The sequence below is a fragment of the Nothobranchius furzeri genome, chromosome 13 (assembly GCF_043380555.1).
Source record: "Nothobranchius furzeri strain GRZ-AD chromosome 13, NfurGRZ-RIMD1, whole genome shotgun sequence".
In the NCBI taxonomy this organism is placed as follows: domain Eukaryota; kingdom Metazoa; phylum Chordata; class Actinopteri; order Cyprinodontiformes; family Nothobranchiidae; genus Nothobranchius; species Nothobranchius furzeri.
In genome coordinates this window covers 21,594,076-21,614,156 of record NC_091753.1, presented here as the reverse complement: position 1 = coordinate 21,614,156, position 20,081 = coordinate 21,594,076, and the positions used below count along the sequence as shown (strand labels likewise).

General features: G+C 43.8%; 1 protein-coding gene across 1 annotated transcript; it reads right to left on the bottom strand.

Moving 5' to 3' along the window:
• Positions 1-2,742: 2,742 nt before the first annotated feature.
• On the bottom strand, positions 2,743-19,718 carry il4i1 (interleukin 4 induced 1). Its single transcript, XM_015952154.3, has 8 exons — positions 19,634-19,718; positions 19,342-19,447; positions 18,949-19,163; positions 18,748-18,860; positions 16,498-16,699; positions 16,345-16,413; positions 16,083-16,219; positions 2,743-3,633 (listed from the first exon to the last, which is right to left on the bottom strand). The coding sequence occupies exons 1-8, from the start codon at positions 19,676-19,678 to the stop codon at positions 2,865-2,867; spliced, it is 1,656 nt and encodes a 551-aa protein (XP_015807640.3). The 5' UTR covers positions 19,679-19,718; the 3' UTR covers positions 2,743-2,864.
• Between the last annotated feature and the right edge of the window lie 363 nt (positions 19,719-20,081).

Genomic DNA, 20,081 nt, shown 5'->3' with positions numbered 1-20,081 from the left:
AAAATCTCCTGATAGCTAGCTACATTGACCCTGCCCTTGATAAAACACAGTGGACCAACACCAGCAGCTGACATGGCACCCCAGACCATCACTGACTGTGGGTACTTGATACTGGACTTCAGGCATTTTGGCATTTCCCTCTGCCCAGTCTTCCTCCTGACTCTGGCACCTTGATTTCAGAATGACATGCAAAATTTGTTTTCATCCGAAAAAAAGTACTTTGGACCACTGAGCAACAGTCCAGTGCTGCTGCTCTGTAGCCCAGGTCAGGCGCTTCTGCCGCTGTTTCTGGTTCAAAAGTGGCTTGACCTGGGGAATGCAGCACCTGTAGCCCATTTCCTGCACAGGCCTGTACACGATGGCTCTGGATGTTTCTACTCCAGACTCAGTCCACTGCTTCTGCAGGTCCCTCAAGGTCTGGAATCGGTCCTTCTCCACAATCTTCCTCAGGGTCCGGTCACCTCTTCTCGTTGTGCAGCGTTTTCTGCCACACTTTTTCCTTCCCACAGACTTCCCACTGAGGTGCCTTGATACAGCACTCTGGGAACAGCCTATTTGTTCAGACATTTCTTTCTGTGTCTTACCCTCTTGCTTGAGGGTGTCAATGATGGCCTTCTGGACAGCAGTCAGGTCGGCAGTCTCACCCATGATTGCGGTTTTGAGTAATGAGCCAAGCTGGGAGTTTATAAAAGCCTTAGGAATCTTTTGCAGGTGTTTAGAGTTAATTAGTTGATTCAGATGATTAGGTTACTAGCTTGTTTAGAGAACCTTTTCATGATATGCTAATGTTTTGAGATAGGAACTTTGGGGTTTCATGAGCTGTATGGCAAAATCATCAATATTAGAAACAATAAAGGCTTGAACTACTTCAGTTGTGTGTGTGTGTGTGTGTGTGTGTGTGTGTGTGTGTGTGTGTGTGTGTGTGTGTGTGTGTGTGCGCGCGGTGGGTGGGGGGTGGCTCTATATAGCCCTATAGGGCTGCGCAGTGACGCAGTGGTTAGAGATGTTACCTTGCAGCAAGAAGGTACAGGGTTCGGGGTTCGCTTACCAGCCTGGGATCTTTCTGCATGGAGTTTGCATGTTTGCCCTGTGCATGCGTGGGTTCTCTCCGGGTACTCTGGCTTCCTCCTACAATCCAAAAACATGAATTGGTCAATTGGTCTTTCTAAATTGTCCTTAGGTGTGTGTGTGTGCATGATTGTTTGTGCTGTGTGTCTCTGTGTTGCCCTGCGATGGACTGGCTCTCTGTCCAGGGTGTACCCCGCCTGATTGCCCATTGCCCGCTACAGATAGGCACCGCACCCACCCACCCACCGTTTTTGTCCCCATCTATTAGATGGCTTTTGTTATGCATGGAGTCTGTATAACAAAGTCTAAATTTCTTCAGTAACCTCATTATTTAATGGCTTCTAGACTTCTCTGTGATTTTGGTCAACAGTTCCCCAGATTTGCTGAAGTTTTTTCAGGAACTGTTAGCGCTGTGACACACACACACTAGCCCACAGCTTAAACGTCCTGAGACCCAAATTTTGATTTGATGTGATTAATTTTTTTTCAGCCATTTCAGATTAGTCAGACCTTAATTCCATTAAGAACTGTATTAGTTCAAAATTAGATAAAACAATGTTCACAAAATTCCTAAAACAAATAAAAAGCAATAAGAATTAAAGTGAATTGGGTGAATTTGTTTTGTAACTTTCTCTTAGGTGTAATTAATTGCTTGAAATTCTGAATCATTTGATTTGATTGACAGGTAGCATGAGTGTAGTGGCTAGCTCTGGGGAAGGCCTCGGCCTCACATTAATAGTTATCAAATATTTAATGCTCTGAACTTTAGCTGTCCTCTGTGCATTTATGTACAGATGTTAATCATGGAATTATTGGACAAAAATGGCAAGCTGTGGTATCAATTACGTTAACAGACCATCTAAGAAGTGTCTTCTTCATTTTTATCAGTGAGGTAAAAGAAGATTTGACCCTCAGTAAAATTATATTTCCATACATTATTTTGCTGGTTGAATGTGGTAAAATCCTGTGCATTAATACACCATTGCTTTGTCAAAATGGGCTAAAATATGACGTTGACTGGGCTGGGTACCGAAACTCGCTGCCAGAGCCACCCTCATCTCTGTCTGCTCTGGAGGAGCGGACCTTGGGCTCACATGGCCCGGCTGCCCATCACCTCACCGTGGCCAGAGCCATATTGCAGCACCAGTCCCGCTGGGTGATCTCTGACCACTGCGGAGCAGCAGAGTGTGGGCTCATGTGGCCCTGCCGCCTGGCTCCGCCACTTCACGCATTCAGATCGGACCTCCAACCGCTTCAAAGTGGAGCGTGGGCTCATGCAGCCCGGCCCTAATTGCTGCGGTCTGAGACTGCTTGTATTTTAATAGTCAATGGTTAGTTCCTTGCTCCGTGTTAGCTTTGGGTTAGCTCAAGTTTGCTCAGTTAGCTCGTAGCTACCTCCGTTTGCTACTTGCACCGTGTTAGCTTAGGATTAGCTCATTTTGCTTGTATCTACATTGGTTCAGAGTTAGATGGGTGTCAATCATTTGCTCACACTCTCACAGTCCCACTGTCAGCTGGTGGTATAGTGACAAGACGTATTACACGGCCAAGATGGGAACCAACCACATTGGGCTTCAAAGAAGCCCTTTAGAAAGTTATGGATGACATCACAGAGGGTATTTCCAATATTTTAACAGTCAATGGTTACCACACACAAAGACAAAAACACAGATCTTTCTAATTACATTAGTTTAATTTGTAATAAACAACAGTTTGTCATTTAGCTTAGCCCCAAAAAGCTGCTCCATCTGTTTGGAGCAGCTGAACGTACCAAACTAAACAGGATACACGTAGAACTACAGAGTCAAGCTGTGGATGTTACTAGCTGCCCTGAGTGCAGACTTCATGGCTGTTTCAATCCACCCGTGTGGAGTTGCTGTGTGCTCCCCTGCAAAGTGCACCCGGCCCTCGCTATGGAACAGCTCTGTGGCGTAGTGCTCCTGCTGGTAGGGGGTGAACAGCGCGAAGGCTCCAAGACTGTAAGGATCTAAGCCCCACTTCTTCACCATTCCCCCTGTGCACAGAGGCCTGATGTGCTCCCCGTGAATTTTTACCAAGTCCTCTAACACAACAGCCATCAAATCCTCCTGGCTCATGCCCTGGAAGAGGGTGGAGTCATCGGAGCAGGTGTAGGAGGCCAGCAGGGCCCCTGCGGCTGTGCCTGGAAAACTGTGGCTGGGGTAGTAGATAAAACGAGAGGGCCGGTCTGTGATGCTTTTCCCTCCTCTGATCCCCTCTTGCTCCCAAAAGCGCTCCTTGAAACTGAGCACCACCTTTGTGGAGCTGGTGTAATGAACAGAACGCAGTGCCTCCATCTTATCTCCAGGCAGAGGGGGCTTGAAGTCAATGAAGAGGGTGGCCTTAGCTGTGGCGGTGACAAGGACATAGTCCACGGTTAGGTTCCTCAGTGTGCCAGAACTCTGCCTGTCCTCATAAGTTACAGTCACATTGCTGCGGCCTGTTTGGTTTATTCGTCTGACCTTGGAGTTGAGTAGAATGGTGGCATTTAATAGCTGGTAGAAAGCCTTGGGGAGGTTGTCAAAGCCCTCCATCACTTCAAAGTACCTGGAAAATAACAAGAAAATTCAGTCACCACTCACCAGACATCACCCAAAAACCAAATGAAGTGTATAAATTACTGATACGTCTGACACGGTTCTCCTCAGTATTAAGAGTTTTAGGTCATATTTGTCTCTCACTATAAGTTCCCCGATTGCTGCTAGACAATGTAGAGTTTTCATTTTACACTAAGTTAACGGCAGAGTTAATGTGAGTCTTTAGACAAAAACCAACCAGACACATACATATGGTAAATGGCCTGTATTTGTATAGCGCCAACAAATTCAGTAATTGGTTTACTATCTATTCGGATCTGATTCAGATGGATTTATCTGTTGTCTTCAACATCTGAAGATGTGCAAAAAATGTTTGAAGCAAAACGCATCCTTCTTATAGAGTTAAAAGAACAAGTCCATGAACCCTTTGGAATTATATGGATTTCTGCACAAACTGGTCATAAAATGTGATCTGATCATCATCTAAGTCATAAAAATAGACTGATACTACACAAATAATTATATGTTTCCATGTTTTTATTGAACACATCATGTAAACATTCAAAAGTGTAGGTGGAAAAAGTATGTGAACCCCTACACACGCAGTTTGCGCAGGGTGCGCTTATTGAATCTGTGTGTGTATGTGTGTGTGTGTGTGTGTGTGTGTGTGTGTGTGTGTGTGTGTGTGTGTGTGTGTGTGTGTGTGTGTGTGTGTGTGTGTGCGGCACAGCTCCATGAGCCACTCCAGTCACTGCGTCTCGTTATTAGCGATATTTAAACCAATGCTGTAAAATTACTTCTGCCCGGCCCAGATGTGCTCACTTGTGCACCCGTGAGCCGTGGTTCTGCTGGAACGCGTCTGAACTTCAGATCAGCGCGCTGTTAATAGCCTGACACGTTTAGAATACTGTCCCACAGTCAGTGTGCTAATATAATAATGCTAAAATGCTCAGATGGGAATCATTTCTTGATTTATTTTGTTACATCCACAATGTTCTGTGTGTGAGGTTTACAATGTCAGAACACCTGCATAAGACAGGGTGTTAATTACAATCTGCCAGAATGACTCACCACCTTCAGATTTCTCCAACATCGTTAAAAATGATCAAATATGGAACATATCTTGCTACTGACAGCGTGCGCAGGCCAGAGCGCTGAAGCTCGGCGCATTATTATTATGAAGCTAGGGCACATGCGGAGGACACACACACACAAAATATACTTGTTTTCGATTACATTTATTGGGCCCATTTACTTTGTCTTAGGCCCACCCACAAATGAGTTTCTGGCTACGCTAATGGTGACACATGACAGACTTCTCTGAGCTCCGCAGCCATTACACTTTTCACCTCGCGCACCCCCTAACGGCAGCTCTCGCACCCCCAGGGGTGCGCGCACCACACTTAGGGAATCCCTGCCCTAGACCCATGACATATTTAAGAGCTAATTGAAGTCATGTGTCAACCAACTGGAGTCCATTTGATGAGATGAGATTGGAGGTATTGCTTAAAGTGGCCTTGCCCCGTAAAAATACACACCAGTTCTGAGTTTGCTTTTCTCAAGAAGCATTGCCTGATGTGAACGACACCTCCCACAAAAGAGCTCTCAGAAGACTTATGATTAGAAATTGTTGACTTGCATGAAGGTGGAAAGGGTTATAGAGTATCTCCAAAAGCCTTGGTGTTGACCATTCCATCGTAATACAAATTATCTATAAATGGATAAATTTCAACACTCGCTAGGAGTGGCTGTATTGTAAAGGTGACCACAACAGCCTAGTGCAGAACCCTCAGTGTGGTGAAGAAGAATCCTACAGTGTCAGCTAAATACTTACAAAGATCTGTAGCGTGTGCTTACATCCCTGTTGGCAAATATACAATACATAAAACATGAAAAAAGAATAAAGTTTGTGGGATGACGCCACAAAGGACGCCACTGCGGTCCAAAAGAAAGATTCCTGCATGTTTAAAGTTTGCAAAACCTGGTGCCTTTGGGTAAACTGGTGGGGTACATCCTGGACAGGTTACCAGTCCATCACAGGGCAACACAGGACAAACAACCAAGCACACACACTCACACCTAAGGACAATTTAGAGAAACCAATCAACCTGACAGTCATGTTTTTGGACTGTGGGAGAAACCCACGCATGCACAGGGAGAACATGCAAACTCCTTGCAGAGAAACCCCAGGCTGGGATGTGAGCCCAGGACCGCTTTGCTGCAAGGCAACAGCACTACTGTGTGGCCCGACATATCAGCAATTAGGTATTAAAAAGATAAACAAACAAGAAGGAGATAAGTTTCATTTTCAGTATAACCAAAGTGAATGAATAACAGACATTAGAGGGTGCTAAAAGCAAACAAAACTGCCTAGTATCCCTTTAAAATCCTCTTTAATGTTTTATCATGTTCACAGTGATAGAGAAAAAAGACTTCTGTAGAACAAATCTTTGTTGACTCATTAGTTTATTTTGGATAATAAAGTCTGAGTATATTGTTTTTGACCCCCGCAACCACCACGGCTCTCACCCTGTTTGTGACCTTTTAACCCTCAACCCCAAACAGTGTGTGTCAAGTCTTGGTGTAAAGCTGGATGCTGAACTCACGATGGCCCCACAGATAAACTCCGTAGTGAGGTCTTGCTTTTATCAGCTTCGCCGCCTGACTCGCCTCAGACAAATCCTGAAACAAAGGCATTTGGAGTCAGTCATTCATGCCTTCATTACCTCTCGCCTTGACCACGCAAACACCCTCCTCGTTGGTGTTCCGGTCTCTGCCCTGAATCGGCTGCAGGTCGTCCAGAACACTGCTGCCAGGTTCTTGACGAATACACACCGACGTAGCCTTATTACCCCTGTCCTGGAACGTCTTCACTGGCTCCCTGTCATTTTCAGAGTGCAGTTTAAGTTACTGACCTTTGTATTTAAAGGTCTCAATGACCTGGCACCTCCCTATCTCTCTGGCCTGCTCACTCCATATTTACCCACGCACACGTTGAGGTCGGCTGACCTTTTGCTGTTGTGTACGCCACGGATGCGATACAAATCGCGGGGCGAAAGAGCATTTGTGCATGCTGCCCCAAAGCTGTGGAACTCGTTGCCCGCAGGCTCCGTCACTGGCGGTTTTTAAATGTCGTTTAAAAACCCACTTTTACGATTTGGTTTTTAGACAGTGACTCGTTTTAGTGTTTTATTGTGTCATTGTTTTAATGTGTTCTTAGTATTCATCATGTTTTATCTGCTTTTGATTGGGATTTTTATCTTCTGTTTTAGTTCCTTAGAATGGTCGCGTTTTGTTTTAGCCTGTGCAGCACTTTGGGCAGCGCCCATGCTGCGTTTTAAATGTGCTATATAAATAAACTATGAAATGGTATGGTTAGATTTCACTTAATTCTGGGAACTCAAATGTTATTGATGAACACTCATGAGGATTCTAACCATCCATTTATGCTGCTATAGACTTAGACTAATGTAGAAGAAGGTAATTAAGCACAGGAAGTTGGCTCCCTGTGTCATGCCGAGGGTTGGAGTAGGAGGAGTATAACCCAAAATGCAGATACCCAGAATGACTCGCAGCAGGAGAAGATGTAAAATTAGACATCTTCATTAAGATGATGAGTCTTAACCAAATGGGGCACAAAGCCAAACATTCCTAGGAGGGCAGAGCCAACAAAAACCTGGTAGGGCAGAAGCCAAAAATCCTAGTGACCTACGGGGAGGGGGGACAAAATGACGCTGACACGTACAATGAACCAACACCACACTGTGACGTAGACAGGGTTAAATACACTGGGGCACGATGATTGGGAGATGAGCTGCAGGTGCGTAGGAAGAGAAACCTAGTGAAATCAATTTAACTAATCAGGGAGAGGAAGGTGAGCTGAGGAGGGGAAAATAACACGACTTACGAATAAAAACAAAACTTAAAGACTAGAAGAGTAAGATAAATAACTAATGATCTAAGGAGGAAGGAGAACAAAAAAAATGGTGGGGAAAGAAACACACTAAAAGAGACTAATTAAATGATGTAACGTTATGAAGTTCATAATTTTCAGCTCCACACAGCTGCCCCTGTACACAGTAACACCCGTGTAGAAAACGCCAAGGTCGGGTGTTCCTCAGACTGTTTACATTCCAGGAGAAGAGCCAGAAGGAGAAGAAGAACGCTTTTCAATAATCAAAGTACTTAATTTGTGATTAAAGCTAGTCGAAACAGATGTTGATCAATAATAATCAAGTGAATGATCTGTGGAATAAAGATGTCATGATTTATGTGTTTAATGAAAACAGGACTACTGCACAGACAGACTGACCCTCATCTCCATAGAAACGCATGACACATTGTTCCAACCAATCAGAGCTTTCGGCTGCCGTAAGAGAATCTGACTTGTTGAATTAAAGTGTCCAATCCCGTTTACTAAAACTTAAAACAACTCAGAGATATAAAAACAAGGCAACACCATTTTATGAGCAGTTCCATTTTGACTTCAGTTCTGTTCAGTTGGAAGTCCTATGGGGTTCCACCGTCATCAAAAGAGAAGTACAGCCTGGCCAGATGTGCTTTCTTCTTTAAATCAAGAACTGTGAAGCTACTAGAGAGTTCCGTTGTTTACCAACAAGACGACGTCCCTTCAAAATAAGAGCACCACTAGCTGACGCTGCCGATGGTACCGGGGTCGACCCTTCAGACGGGCTTTGACGTGCTGTGACCGCTGCTTCAACCAACTCCAGTACACATCCGAGGTCCTAGGACCTGGCATTTCCTGATCTACCTGGGAGACTCCACAGGGTACGTACACGGCAAAATAGCTGCTCATGTCATCAGCTTCCGAAGCCTCGTGGTCCGTAGTCATAACAACCAGATACGCTCCGTCAGCCTAAAGATCCTGAACAACACACACACACGCACGCACCAACACAACATCCAAATCCATTTTCATCCATCACAGAGTTAGTCCTGGTAGATTGTTAAGAATTTATAATTAAGAAATTAAAGATTCTTAAACGATCCCAACTCTCTCTCTTTTCTTGTCTCAAGTCAATACAGAGTGTTTAAGTAAACTCCCTGATGATAAAAACAGCCCATCTTCTGATTATAAAACTAGATCTACTTACAGTATATTAAAATACAACTCTAGATCGTTACATCACTCTATTTCACTACAATGAAAAGCTGAACCTATAGAAAAACTACAGAGGGGGGACCAACGGGAGCACAGGACCTGGGGGTTGCAGACAAGGGGACACATGAGGAACACAAGGAGACACATAAGGGGATCCTAGAGGGGGATGGAGAACACAAGGAGACACCCTAGGTGTGTTCTTGCTGTGTCGTATCTCTAATTCCATGCTGTAGTTCTTTTTTAAAACACAGAGCAGTTTTGTTTACCTGCTTTCCCGCTACGTTTCGTTTGCGGCTGCAAACTTCCGCAGGCTGACGCGGATGGTGGTGTCACTTCCTTCTCCGTTTATCCGCGGGCAGCAGAGGACGTTGTTGCCCTCTGCTGCCCGCTCTGCCCTCTCCGACGATGCAATCCCATGCGCGTTCCAACGAGTAAACTCCATCGTCCCTGTTCATGGTCCCACATCCACGTCTCCTTATCTCGATAGCTTCTTTTATCAATCTTTTGTATTTCTGTTGTTTGGTGTTTATGATCCTTGTGTTGTCCCAGTCCATTATGTGGTTTTCTCTTATGCAGTGATCCGTTACGGCTGACTTCTTTATTGTGCTTTCTGCTTCTTGTTTCGCTGCTCTTGTATGTTTTCGACTTGTTTCTCTCTCGCACTCCTTTCTATGTTCTATTGTTCGTGTGTTGAGTTGGCGTCCGGTTTCTCCTATGAATGTTTTATTGCAGAGTTTGCATGGGATTTCATAAATGACTCCACATTTAAGTCCAGCTGGTATCTTGTCTTTTGGGTGCACTAGTCTGTTTCTAACTGTTGTGTATGGTTTTGTTGGTGTGTTTATGTTGTGTTTTTTTTATTGTTGCTGTTACTTTTTCTGTTATGCCTTTGATGTATGGTGAGGTTATCACTGGTTTTGGTTCTTGTCTTTCTGGGTTTCTGGTTCTTTGCTTAGGTTGTTCTTTTCTTTCTGTTGTTGTTTGTTGTTTTCCTTTGTTTATTGCCCATGTCGGGTATCCACGGGTCTTTAAAGCGTGTTGTATGTGTGTGTTCTCTTGTTTACGGTCTCTTTCTTCTGTTACCATGTTTGCTCTGTGATGTAATGTTCTGATTACTGCCATTTTGTGTATGGTGGGGTGTTCTGATGTCCATAATAGATATTGGTCTGTGTGTGTTGGTTTCCTGTATGTGTTTATGTTTAGGGTCCCGTCGGTCTACCTGCTTATTTTCATATCCATAAATGTTATACTGCCTTCTGTTTCTGTTTCATATGTGAACTTTATGTGGATAAAAGAAGCTATAGAGATAAGGAGACGTGGATGTGGGACCATGAACAGGGACGATGGAGTTTACTCGTTGGACCGCGCATGGGATTTTGTAAATGACTCCACATCTAAGTCCAGCTGATATTTTGTCTTTTGGGTGTACTAGTCTGTTTCTAACTGTTGTGTATGGTTTTGTTGGTGTGTTTATGATGTGTTTTTTCATTGTTGCTCTTATTTTTTCTATTATGCCTTTGATGTATGGTAAGGTTTTGGTTGTTGTCTTTCTGGGTTTCTGGTTCTTTGCTTAGGTTGTTCTTTTCTTTCTGTTGTTGTTTGTTGTTTTCCTTTGTTTATTGCCCATGTCGGGTATCCACATGTGTTTGTTCTCTTGTTTACGGTCACTTTCTTCTGTTACCATGTTTACTCTGTGATATAATGTTCTGATTACTGACATTTTGTGTATGGTGGGGTGTTCTGATGTCCATAAGAAATATTGGTCTATGTGTGTTGGTTTCCTATATGTGTTTATTTTTAGGGTCCCGTCAGTCTGCCTGGTTATTTTCATGTCCATAAATGCTATGCTGCCTTCTGTTTCTGTTTCATAAGTGAACTTTGTGCTGCCTGTGTCGTCAATGCTATTCAAGTGTTGTGTTAGTGTTTCTGTTTGTCCTTTTGGTATGATTTCCAGCATGTCGTCTACGTAGCGTTTCCATAATTTTATTTTGCAGTTTGGGGGCCAGTGGCTATGGCTTTTTGCTCTAGGTCTTCCACAAAAAACTCCCACAGGGTGGCTGATAACATCAGCCGCATCTCAGAAGAACGTCCCCCCCCCAACCCCACCCCATCAGGCAGCTATGTCCTAGCCGCACCCTTGTTGTGACTTCCGAGTCTTGCCTACTATAGAAAATATCCCGCCCACGACCACCCACCCATCTTTGTAAAACATAATAGGACCGCCCAGTGCTCCCCACATCCCAGGAGGCCTGCCACATCCTCGTAGCCATCCAACCAATCGCGGAGCGACACTCCGGAGGCCCCAACTCCCCCCCGAAATCCACATCCTGCCTCCCCAGTGTGCCTTTAGCCACAGCATCCGCCCGTTCGTTACCCTCCACACCCACATGCGTGGGAACCCAGATAAAACACACCTTACAACCCCTAACACCCAACCGATGTAGCGCCATCCTGACAGAAGCTAGCAAGTTCGTTCGAGACCCAGAGCGCTGTCCCACCAGTGCTTCCAGGGCTGCTGCCGAGTCGGAGCTTATAACGGGCCGAGGAGGGGCGTGCTCCCCCACCCAATGTAGAGCACACATAATAGCCACCAGCTCAGCTGTAAACACTGAACAGCCATCCCGAAGCCGGCAGCCACAGCTGTATAACCCAGACTCAAAACCACCAACCCCACCCCCACTCTACCACTCACCGAGTCCTTTGAGCCATCCGTAAACAACTGCAAATAAGATCCCCAAACCATCCCCAGAAAACCCATGAAATCATCAGCCCTCCCAGCAGCCCGACCCTGACCCAAGAAAAAAAAAATCAACCTCAGGTTCATGCAATAACCAGGACGGAACCGCAGTCCAAACCAAATGAGAACTCACAGGCCACTGGAGAAAGCCCAACTCCTCTGCCCATCTCCTCAGATGATCTGGGAAACCACCCCCAACTCTTCTGCTAGACCCCTCGAATTCCCAATGTCGGCTCAGCAAAGCTGTTGCAGGGGCAGACTCCCCCATGCCCTTGACCCGCAGCAGGTAACAGAGCCCCAACTTGACCCGCCGAAACTCCAAAGGGATGTCCCCAGCTTCAACAAGGAGGGCTGCCACCGGGAACGAACGAAATGCCCCAGTACACACCCTCATAGCTGTTGCCTGCAACACATCCAGCTGCTTCAGGATTGAAGGCGCAGCTGAACCATACAGAAAACTCCCTACTAAGGCCGACCTGATCATACCCTCATAAACCAACATCAAAGTGGCTCTGTCCGCCCCCCAGGCCGACCCGGCCAGACACCTCATAACATTCAGAATGTGGCTACACCTGGTCACCAAGCCCCGCACATGCACCTACCACGTCAGTCTCTCATCGAACCACATGCCGAAGTACCTATGGAGCTCCGGACGTCACGTGACTCTCAGAGAGTAGACGCCATGTTGGCAGGCAACAAATGTAAACAAATTGAACGGGATCGGCTTGGATTTGACTTTGTCGTTGTTTACTTCACACTTTAAAACCGAAGAAATCGTTTTATATAGTCAAAAATTAAAGGACTAAACATCTCCGACCCTTACCGTGCCCCAGGGATACTTTTTAAAAACGCCAGAAGCTGTCGGAGCGGACTTCTTACCGGACCTGGCCGGGGAATCCCTTGAGATTCCCCCGGAAGAGCTGGCCCAAGTGGCTGGGGAGAGGGAAGTCTGGACCTCGACGCTACTGCCCCCGTAACCCGACTCCGGATAAGCGGATGAAAACGGATGGACAAATAACAGATTTACACGTAAGTAGTTTAAATAGAGCGCTGTGCTGTTTGAATGTATGAACTGAACGCCAAGAGAAATCACTAGTCTGATTTTTTCCGTGAATAAAATAAATATGTCAGGCAGGAGAGTCTCGGGATCCGTCTGAGATCTGTCTCGGTGAGACAGATAATTAGCCTAGTGAACTAGACCAAATTCTTGCTTTGCAAAGATTGGTCTAGGCATGCTCCATTGGAACCTCCACAGCTCCTACCAGGACTCTGGCTAGCCAATCACAGCTCTCTAGAGGGGTTTCAAACACATAAAGAGCTGTGATTGGTCCATAAACACTCGCTTACCAGCACCGAGAGATTGAACAGGAACAGAGAAGGAAAAATCGTCTTACCGGACTAGGGTTGAAGATTTTAGGAAAAATTTGAATCACAATTTTTCTAGCAGAAATTGTGATTTCGGTTCAATTAACAATTTTCTGCTAAAAAAATAAAGGTCCAACATTAGCCTACCAAGCCAACCTGTAGATTACGTAAAAAGATGGTCTAGATTCTAATCTAGTACAGCTAATCATTCACGTTAATATTTACTATTTAATCATCCAATAAAAACAGTTAAAGCTATTAACATTTTCTCCCATTATTATCTTTTTTTATGTGTTTGTGAATCAACTTGTGCTTGAGATTTTTATCTAGAGAGGAGCTTTAAAAAAACATGCATAAAAAACATGCATACACCAATACCAGCCCACACACACACACATACACCAATACCAGCCCACACACACACACATACACCAATACCAGCCTACACACACACACACACACATACACACACACACACACACACACACACACACACACACACACACACACACACACACACACACACACACAGTTGAGAGCTAGAGATACATGTCTCAAATGTCCCAGTAGTTTAGATTTTTAGTTATAAAACATGACAAGCTATGAATAATGATATGTGTTGTGTCACACGTGCCGGCGAATGAAGCGGAGAAGAGGTGAGGATCCAAGCGGGGCGAGGAAGACAGGCAGACAGGTAGGAACGTTTAACAATCACTTTAATTTGGAGCACGCAGGACATAGAAACAGTGATCCGACACAAGACACAGAACAGAAGGGGTTTAAATACAAGAGGGCCGGGAGCTAGGGTGATTGGGAAACGAGAGGCAGGTGGGAGCAATTAACGGAGACACAAGGCTGAACCAAACGGGGAGACAGGACAGGGTGTGACATGATGGAGTGTATATGCGGTGATGTAATGTGTGCTGTAGGTGGTGTGGTGTAAAGTAGATGTGTATCAGAACCTTTGTATCTGAAAGAGATTGTGAATTCTGGGTGTAAAAGAATGTTGGTCTGCTATAAACTAGAGAGTTGATTATTAATAAAACAACATCAGACGCAATCTGTTGTGTCTACAACCCCTGATCGGAGACCCCCTGGTCAGATCCGGAATGTCAGGAAGTCATCCAGTGGACCTCAAGGCACCAAAGTTCCTAGAATAACCGCAGTACGACCAGTCTGGTCTAGAGTTGTCTCCAGGTCACAACAGCAGGAAGGTTTGTTGCATCTAACATGGATATGCTCTTAAGAAGTCGTATGGCTGTGCCAGCTGGCAGTGTGCCAACAGGTTTGACTGTGTCAAAGAGAAATGTGTCTCAAGGAGGCTAGTTCCGAATTGGCTTCTTCGGAGTTCTGCTCGAAACTGAGTAACTCAGGAAGTCACTCTAGTTTTAATAAGCTAGAGTTTCTGATTTCGGCGAATCAGAATTTGACATGTTTGTAGGCTTTACCAAACATACCTCAGAAAACCACACCTTCCAGATATAAGATGTTCTAATTCTGTGGATAAAGAATCTTTCAACTTTATGTGAGGTGACCTTAACCTGAATTTGCATCTAATGAACATTGTGTATGAGTGTAGATAATGATTAACTTGTTAAATCAAACATTACTGATCATAACATATAAATGGATCATTGTAATAATAATATTCATTTCAACTTCACTGAATTAGGCACGGAACGTTCAGACGTTTCATATAACATCTGGTTCATTCAGCCATGTGATTATAAATAATTATTTAACTCATGAGTTGTGAAAGTTCATTTTTTATTCAGAGTGTGGAATCCAGCACTCTGAGATAAGAGGACAGACTCTGTTTGGAGACCTAGTGACAATCTTGTCTTCATGGGATGTTAACAAGCACTGCAGAATCTTCTGGGTGTTAGAAGATAGAAAAGAAAATACACCTAGAAAGTGGAATTAGTTCTGTAGATGACCAGTCACTATGTAGGTTAATATAAAGGTCAAAATTTACCCTTTCTGGATGTTACATAAATATAGCTCCCAATTTCCCAGAATGCACTGTAGTCTTTAGCATCACCAGATATTTTATCTACTGAATGAATTCTGGTACTGGGTTCAAATCCTGACATGGGGTCTTTCTGCATGGAGTTTGCATGTTCTCCCTGTGCATGCATGGGTTCTCTCCGGGTACTCAGGCACAGTCCAAAAACACAATTGTACGGTTGACTGGTCTCTCTAAATTGTCCTTGGGTATGAATGTGTGTGCTTGGTTGTTTGTCCTGTGGGTCTATGTGTTGCCCTGCGATGAACTGGCAATCTGTCCAGGGGGTACCCCGCCTGCATGTCCGGAGACAGCTGGAGATAGGCACCAGTGCCTCGTGACCCTGCGAGGATAAGCGGGTAAAGACTATTGATGGATGGATGGATGGATGGATGGATAGATAGATGGATGGATGAATTCTGCTCTCAGCTTTAGATAAAAAAGTTCAGTTTTAATGCATTATGGATGACAATATTTTAGTGTGAACCTATACAATTTATCATTATTTAATTACTGATGAGGCCAGTTACATGTTTACAGGTAATTACTTTTCAAAACTATAAATAAACTATTATGGTTTGGCTTTAGTTGTGTGATGTTCAAAGGAAAATCCCCAGAAATGTGAATTTAGCTTAACATGATTTTTTTTCTCCAGTCAAGAAATAATTAATGGTAATATTGTGGATAATAAGATATGAGCCACCTCTAGATATAATTTAAATTCTATTCTATATATATATATATATATATATATATATACATTTATATATATATATATATATATGCGTGGCCACGCATTAATAATTCGTGGCCACGAGTTATTTTTTGCCCCTCAGCGTCACCAGACGGGCACCGTAGTAAATAACTTCCAAAAGCCTGAATTGTCAAAATAGAAAAATCGTGATAAAATCGGGATTTTGATTTTGTAAACACAAACTCGTGATATTATTTTTGTTCCATATTTCCCACCCCTAGGAACAATGTGGTTGCTGAAGGAAACATTGAAGGAACATCAGTACGACAGTTCCTGGCTGTACTCTTTAGATGTAATATGAAATTAGTAATAACCTCATTTTGCTTTGCATCATCATCCCTTCTGATGTCCCAGCCTACCCTTCTACCCAGGAAGTGTTCTGATAGATGTCCATGCTAAATCCTCCCATACATTTTGTCTGTCTACATGTTATCTCTCTGCTACACCTGCCCTTCTGATAGACTAGTCAGTCTTACTCTGTGTTGTCATTGATGTCCGACTGTATGTACAGCATCTCTATCAGTGAAGTGTAGAACAGGCTGCTTTCATTCAGGATGTCACCGATCATCATCAGAGCACCACGACTCAGGTTTCCCTCTTTCACCAGATATTCCTGTTGAACACCAAATGTGAAATGTGACTTCTACAGATTCAATTCAGGTCAGTTTATTTGTATAGAGTCATCTCAAGTTCACACATTCAGTCCACGGTCTGTCTCATCTTTTATTCCAGTCTTACCTTCACTGTGTAGCTGTCATATTTATCCAGCATGGCACGACATCCAAGTGTCTTAAGGTCATCCCTCACCTGATCACAGACGATCCAAAACTCATCATTCATCTTCCAGGCTATTAATTAGTTATTGTATGAATTTTCTGAATCATTACAGACTTTCCAGAGTGTCTCGCTGAAGAGTTGTGCTGCTGACTTCCCCCTCTCCCCGTCATTCAGGCTGTAGTTGAGCACACTAGGGTTGTTCTCCACAGTATGGGCTTTATGTAGAACTCCTTTTACCAAATAGTAGGTGTTGATGTCGTCTTGGACGAAGTGGCTGAGGGGGATTTGTAATTTGGAGATGAGGGAAAGCAGGATCCTGTCATATAAACATTGTTTATTAGTAGCAGCACACACAGCTAGCGTCATATGCAAAATAATCTGTTCCCTTTTTGCTCAATTAGGCTGCCCAAAGAGAGCATGACAGGATTAAAACAAACCTCATTATAGAGTAAATCAGCATTTAGCATAGGCAGGTCTAATGGGTCCACACCCTATTATTCACTCTGAGTATGACGACCAACACTGACGTTAAAATGCTGCCCTGGAAACTGTCCTGACTGTGAAGTTTCAAGTTTCAACATCTGATTTCTTTTTAAAGAGCATAAAAATAATTCTGTATTATGTTTCTTAGTCGAACAAAGAAAGTTTTCAGAGAAAGTACTGGCTGTAGCCAAAAAGAAGAGCCACAATTACAAGATTAGCTTAGAAAATTTGTGCTTTGGTTTCAGAAGTGCAACCATGGAATAATCTAAGAAACAAACAACAAACAGACAAATAAGGAAACAAAGTAAAAATATGACTCAAGAAAAAGGATATAGAAAATAAACATTTTAATCAATGGAACCTAGTTTTAATCCACAATTGAGGGTTCTGTAAAAACACCCGTTGTCTTATGTTAGTTGGAAGCTAAAATAGTTTTGAACAGTCTTTATTGTAATTAGCTGGAAAAATGACAAAGCTGGTGGTGAATGAGTTGCATAACAAAATATGATTAGACTGAAAGATGGCTCAACGTGTTTTATTTTTGCAGCTTTCAGATCAACTGCTTTTCAAGTAGCTCTAAAAGCAGAAGTTTTGAAAATTCTTCTAGATATTATTAGATTTAAAGGCATCAAAATAACATATTTTAGTGTTTAAAAGCCAAATGAATAAACACCCAACTAATAAGGCTCAAACTGGTACATTTAGCAATTTCTATGCTTGTCTTTAAAAGGTGTTTTCTACTTACTAAAAACATGTTGATTTCACAGAATTATAGCAGTTTTATATTCTAGAAATAAAAGTGCTTTAAATGAAACAGCTCATGAAACAAAATAAAGTAAAATGTCACAGTAAAACAAATGGTAGAATGTTAGAGAACTGTGGAACTTTATAAATACCTGATATCTTATTTTGAAGGATCAAGTAGTTTTGTAGTTCTATATAGCTTTTATTTTGTAGGAGCTGTAGTAAAAAATAGTTTGTTGCTCATTCTGGTTATTGCCTTAGACCAAAGGAGGGGAATCCTGGTCCGCCTTCGGCCGCTAACCTGCATGTTTAAGCTGTTTTCCTGCTTTAACTCGCCTGATTTTATTCAGCAGGTGATTAACGAGCTTCTGCTGAACTTGAAGAGCTGCTGAACAGGTGAATCAACCACTGAATCAGGGGTGCTGGAGCAGAGAAACAACCAAAACATGCTGGATACCAGCTCTCGAGGACCAGAATTTCCCACCCCTGCATTAGACCACGATGTCTACTAGGGGCTGCATGACTTAATTTTTTTTAAAGTCAACAGTCAAGTAATGAAAATCGAGTCGACTTCGACTAGTCATTGATGATGTCATATACCTGAAGCACGCGGGGGGGGGGGGGGCTGTTCGGTAGGTTCGCTGGAGTGTTTGACAATTAAAATTGCGCCCACATTTTCTAAGTTAACACATCTCTTTTAACAACTGTAGTTTCTGCATCCTACTTCAGCCATCACCCCCCTCCCCCTGCGCAGCAGCAGCAAACTGATGCGCCTGCAGTGGCGACACCTGCTTTGGCGGTGCTCAGGACACAGATGTCTGGAGCGCGTCAACGATCAGAGCTTTGCATGCGCAAACTGGTTAAGATTAGGATGGGGGGGAGGGGAAGGTTAAATTGCAAGAAGGTAAACGTCACAGTTTGGTTAAATGTCCGTTTTACCGCCGGTGTCAGTACCGTCGCTCTGACACAGCGCGTCGCCTCCGCCTCCCGACGCAGGAGCTCATCACCTGCTGGAGGACTGCATCTTGTCAGTCATTATCACGTGACAGCGACTAATCGATGACAGGCATAAAAAGTCACTACAGAGCCGTGAAGTCGACTAGTGACTAGTTCATACAACACCTAATGTCTACTCACTTATGGAAGCTGGGGATCCTCATAGCACCCACTTCTGCATACCAGCCCTCTCTCCTGTTCCTGAAGGTCTCCACACGACCCCCGATCCGGCTGCTGGCCTCCACGATGGTGACCTTTAAATTCACAGGAGAACATCCCACCTCTGCTACAGCATCCTTCAGATCTCAGCTAATGAATTCTTGGCTTAGAGGGCAATACTACCTTGTGTCCAGCGTCTTCTAAAACCTTTGCAGCAGTCAGTCCAGCCATGCCCCCCCCGATGACTGCTATGTGTTGAGGCATTCTTGTAGGAGGAAGACCGTTCATCATAATGCTGAGAAGCTCGCTGTAGTCTGTGTCTTGGAGGCATTCATAAAGAGGGTCCCCTATCATCCCACTCGCAGTATAAACCACAACTCCCAGTAGAACCAGAGGAGCTGATGGAGGAAGAGACTGGTTAGCTTTCCTCCAAAGCACCATCAGCTTTCAGATTCCCTTCATTGCTGCTGGACGATTCTAAACTCTTTTTGTTCTGGAACAAATTCTGATGTGTTGCTACGTCTCCTTATTAAATTACGAGATGAGTGTGGTCACAGCCACCGGTTTGAAACATACCAAACTTGCAAAGCGCCATGGGAGGCGTCATCTTCAGGACGGATCCCCACAGTTTGGACCGCTTCCCTGTGCAGCTGGTACTGAGTCCTGGAGGGGAAACAGAAACCTAACAAACACAAACATGCTTTGAGTTTACTGAAAAAGTCTGGCACGGTTTCGAAGAAAAGACATTTATTTGTAACTCTTTACAAAACTAAATGTGCTAATTTCAAATAATCTGTCATAGAAACGAATGTACAGTAGTACACAAGCATGCTGAGCATGAGAAGATACAGGCTGACATCTAACTCACCTGTGCCAAAGGGAATGTGCTGTAAGTGGTAGAGGACCTGAGCATGGTTGAGGAGGAATGGCCCCGAGTCTCCAGAGAGCCTTAAGTATGAACACGGTGACTCTACGTGCGCCAGGCTGGACGCTTCGTGCAACATTACACACATGGTCATTTGATGGTGGACTGTGTGGCTCCCTCAGGTCTTCCAGAAATATTTTCCCACACCAGCTCCAAGCTCAACCACACTGAACAAATCAGATTAGTGAGGGTATTCTAGACACCGGCAGGCCTCATTTCCTCCATCTTCACTCATTTCAATTTCTGACCTCAAAGCACTTTTAGTGGCGGTCAGAAGCACACAAGTTCAGTGAAAAGCTGCTTTCTTCACAAGAACACGATCATTATGCGTATTTGATTCTAAATAGAACTAGATAAATTGCATTTCTTGCAGAAATGCTGTTTGAATGCT

Excerpts from the sequence above, each read along its gene's own strand:
- il4i1 (XM_015952154.3), bottom strand. The coding sequence starts at position 19,678 with ATGCTCAGGTCCTCTACCACTTACAGCACATTCCCTTTGGCACAG. Across the intron at positions 16,414-16,497 it reads TCAGCGAGACACTCTGGAAA|GTGAGGGATGACCTTAAGAC; the intron begins GTCTGTAATGAT and ends GTCTGTGATCAG. Across the intron at positions 16,220-16,344 it reads ATGACAGCTACACAGTGAAG|GAATATCTGGTGAAAGAGGG; the intron begins GTAAGACTGGAA and ends GGTGTTCAACAG.